The sequence below is a fragment of the Brassica oleracea genome, chromosome C4 (genome assembly GCF_000695525.1).
Source record: "Brassica oleracea var. oleracea cultivar TO1000 chromosome C4, BOL, whole genome shotgun sequence".
Taxonomy (NCBI): domain Eukaryota; kingdom Viridiplantae; phylum Streptophyta; class Magnoliopsida; order Brassicales; family Brassicaceae; genus Brassica; species Brassica oleracea.
The window spans coordinates 2,994,837-2,999,053 of NC_027751.1; the positions used below are offsets into that span (position 1 = coordinate 2,994,837).

The 4,217-nt window shown below is 32.0% G+C and overlaps 1 protein-coding gene across 1 annotated transcript; it reads left to right on the plus strand.

Annotated features, from left to right (window-relative positions):
* The first annotated feature begins 302 nt into the window (after positions 1-302).
* LOC106341026 lies at positions 303-2,518 on the plus strand. Its single transcript, XM_013779844.1, has 7 exons — positions 303-452; positions 550-636; positions 720-935; positions 1,033-1,194; positions 1,303-1,356; positions 1,837-1,983; positions 2,081-2,518. Exons 1-7 carry the CDS (start codon positions 303-305, stop codon positions 2,450-2,452), a joined length of 1,188 nt encoding a protein of 395 aa, XP_013635298.1. The 3' UTR covers positions 2,453-2,518.
* The last annotated feature ends 1,699 nt before the right edge of the window (positions 2,519-4,217 follow it).

Below are 4,217 nucleotides of genomic sequence, written 5' to 3' on the forward strand. Positions count from 1 at the left end.
ATATATATATATATATATATATATATGTCTGCATTATGAGTCTATGACCAAAACTGCACATGGAAGTACAAATTAACAATTTTTGTATAGCTAGAGAAACGTGGTTGCATCGATGATGTTTAGATCATGAGGGGTTGTGGTGATGTTGAAGTCATAAGTCAACTTTCATTAGTGTTGTTAATGTAATAACTAATTTATTTTTTCCTAATTCCTAATTTATAGAATATATGAGCAATCTACTCCTGAAAACTCCATTTCAAAAGTTACTAAAGAGTAGTTTCTAAGGATTGCAGTAAACCATAATGGGAATGGTCGGTTTCACGGTAGCACTGATGGTGATAGGGGTGATAATCTCTCCTTGTGTCCATGGAAATGAGTTCTCCGATCACAAGGAAATCGAGGTAGAAAGACTTTTGAAGAGGCTCAACAAGCATGCTCTTATATCCATTAAGGTTTATATTATACAAATTCCATATTCGTAACTCTATGCTTTGATATATGCGTGCAAATTTACTGAGATTGAATGTTTCACTTTAATCTCTGTTACAGAGCGAAGATGGAGATATAATAGATTGTGTTCCAATACATAGTCAACTAGCTTTTGATCATCCTTTGCTTAAAAACCACAACATCCAGGTTTGACTACAATTACGATTTACCTTTTGTTTATATCTACACGCATGATGATAGATGTTGAAACGTCAAGTTTTCGCACGTAGATGAGACCGAACATTATACGGGAAAGTACGTCTACGTACACCAAGAATTATATAAATGTTACTCAGGCGTGGCACAAGAAGGGAATATGCCCAGAAAACACAGTCTCGATAAGAAGAATAAAGAAAGAAGATATCTTACGATCAAATTTCATTGAGAATTTTGGGAAAAAGATGACTCCAGGCATCCTTTTATATGGTTCAAGTAGTGTTCATGAGGTATACCTTTTATATAATGTCCTTGTGTTAAACACTAGCCCTCTAGTTTCTATTGTGGCTTAATTTACACTTTTCCCCATTTTTTGAGCTGGTTTAGTACGCGGTCATGAATTGCAAGAAAGGAAAGTATTTTGGGACAAAGTTTGCAGTGAATATCTGGAAACCAAAAGTTCAAGTTCCCAACGAGTTCAGCTTGGCTCAGACTTGGCTCTCGTCTGGAGTTGGCACTAATCTTAACACGATTGAAGCTGGTTTTCAGGTCTTGTAATTATCTGGTCCTACATCCTAATTAACTACGTACATCTTCTTCATATGCAGAACATCTTAATTAGCACTACCTTTGTTAATCTGCCTTAACTATCTACAGGTTCTTCCATCATTATATGGTGATAATAATCTAAGATTATTTGTTTACTGGACGGTAAGTTCCCATTTTCTACCCTGAACATGTTAAAAAGCTAATCATTTAAAATTTTAGCCTAAGATTATTATCACCATATATTTCTCATGTTAAAAAAAAATCATTTAAAAATTTAAACGGCTCACTAGCTACTAATAGAGTTTTTTTTTTTAACTAGACTGATAATTTGTAGAGCTTAGACCTTATGACTACTTGTCATTTAATGGATGTTTTATCTTTTAATTAAAATTAAAATTTAATTATTTACTTATTCCATATTAAAATATTGAGAATTTACTGTTGAAAAAGCTCAAAATAAAATCCCTATGGATAAGCCTGTTCCTAGGTTTTATAATCTTAAATCTGTTTATAAAAATTTAAAAGAGACTTATTAGTTAAATGAAAAACAAAAATGATATAAAAGTGTATCTTAGTTTTCATGCGCGGGGGATTCACGAATATGTTAAAGACGATAATCATAATGAAATATATTGAAAATAGGCCGACAACTATCAAAAGACAGGGTGCTACAACACAAACTGCCCAGGTTTCGTTCAGACGAGCAATCGCATCACTGTAGGTGGAACCTTCAAAAGCGTCTCAAAATACGACGGTATTCAAATCGCGGTCCTCGTAATGATATGGAAGGTAAGTACTAACATATATAATTTCTTTTTCTTATTTTATTGACAATGTGATATAATTGAGTTATATCTCAACCCAAAATGGATTGTCGAATATATAGGACGGCGATTACTGGTGGCTACAGATTAACAAAGAGCTTGTCGGCTACTGGCCTGCTAAGTTATTCAGTTCTCTAGGTAAGGGAGCTACGGAAGTTCTATGGGGAGGTGAAATCGTTAACGAGAAGACCGGTGGGAAACACACGAGCACGGACATGGGAAGTGGACATTTTGCAGATGAAGGTCATAGAAAAGCGAGCTATTTCAGGAATATTATGACGGTTGATAAAACCAATACTCTGAGAGAACCACAAGGAGTTTACCCCACGGTTACGAATGATAACTGTTACAACATTAAGGAAGGACGTAATGGAACTTCCTGGGGGTTTAATTTCTTCTATGGTGGTCCTGGCCTGAACGCCAAATGCCCTTGATTTTTTTTTTTTTTTTTGGGTAAAATAGATGCCCTTGAGTATTTTGCATATTTATTTGTATTTGAATATGAGCGTGTGAGTATGAACAAAACCACGTCGTTAAAGTTTATATTATCTGTGTCCTTGAATAATATGTGTAAAAGCTTTTTTGGTTGTCCAAAAAAAAAAGAAGCTTTTTCAAATTTCACATGTCTGTAATCTATACTATTATTTGCGAAGTAAATTTTACCGATGGAGTTCTCACGTTAAAAGTTAGAGAGATTAATATCTATACTACCCTTAATGAATTTTATATATAATTTATTATATAATCAAAAACGTATTTTTATTAATAATATTATGTTTTCTTTTAAAATTTCTGCACAATAATAAACATATATATTTTAATTAAATCTTTCGTCATATATATATATATAATTTGATGTTTGATTTATCTTTTTGAAAACATAAATAATAAATTATCATGCTGGTTTTTAAATTAATTAAAAATAAACTAATAAATATTTGTAAAAGGATTAAGCCCGTATGTCGGGCAAAACACCTAGTTTGAATAAAACAACAATAATAATATGTTACTTATCAAAAAAAAAATGTTTATAGTTAATTGCTCTTTATCCGCCTAATGAGGTTTTTGGAGAGAAAGGACCGACCGGTCCGAAGCCGAAGCGGAAATGGTTTATACTTTGTTGTTTTTTAATCTTTGGTTTTGTGAATCAAAAAAAAAATTCTGTCTTTTGTCTACCTGGTACGATCACGTTAGATACTATTTTGTATTACAGTTTTTTTAACTCTATGTTATGATATTATCCTCTATGTTCATCTCTGTTTACGTTTTTATCGTCTCGCCATATCCCCACACATACAATATATCTGTAAATGAGATATAGAAAGATTTAGAATATTATATGTAGTGATCTAGATACTTCTAAATGTTATTAGTAAGTATTGTATCTTTATTAAACTAAGATGTTCAAATATTAACATAATAATAACTATTCTTTTGAGAGTTCATATTACAATTCTTTCAATTTTCCATTCTCCTCAGTCTGTACATGATATCAGGATTACAATGATCTAATGATCAGTGATGTTCCTTAGTTTTTTCTCTAAACCATAGAACTTCTTTATCTTTATATTTTAAGTTATATAGTTTCTTATGCAACCGAGATTACTTCGGTATTTCTCATAGATGAAGTCTGGACCTCAACGTCACATTATGTGACTATTCCCCAGCTGTCTGACATTGTCGTGAAAGCTCCCCCGACGCATTCAAGCATCGTCTCGAATTCGCTGTCATATTCGATTGAAGACATATCTTGCTTAGTTTATTTATCTGTTGTATTTTCTGTTTATGGTCAAATGAGGATGGATAATTCCCTCTTTCTATTGTAAGGAAGAATTTTAAATTGAATGAAAGTAAGTTGTGTTTCAAAAAAAAACTAGTTCCTTTATGTTTTATTTATGTTAAGCTAAGTGTTTCTAAGTTTATCATTTTACCAAATGTTTTCAAATTTCAAATTCATCATCATGAATCTAATCCTTAGCGTGTAGGCAAAACGAAAAGGAATGGGGAAACTGTGTGTTTATTTCTGAAAAATAATTCTTTGACCGGTAGTTACAGATTGTTTTAAAAGAATGGGGAAACTGTGTGTTTATTTCTGAATAATAAGTTCTCTTTATATAGGGGATACAAAGAACAGATAAATGGAAATAGTACAAAACCTAATCCAAAAGGAAATAGGAAAACTAAAGATAACAAGAAAAT

Excerpts from the sequence above, each read along its gene's own strand:
- LOC106341026 (XM_013779844.1), top strand. The coding sequence starts at position 303 with ATGGGAATGGTCGGTTTCACGGTAGCACTGATGGTGATAGGGGTGATA. Across the intron at positions 453-549 it reads ATGCTCTTATATCCATTAAG|AGCGAAGATGGAGATATAAT; the intron begins GTTTATATTATA and ends TCTCTGTTACAG. Across the intron at positions 1,195-1,302 it reads CGATTGAAGCTGGTTTTCAG|GTTCTTCCATCATTATATGG; the intron begins GTCTTGTAATTA and ends AACTATCTACAG.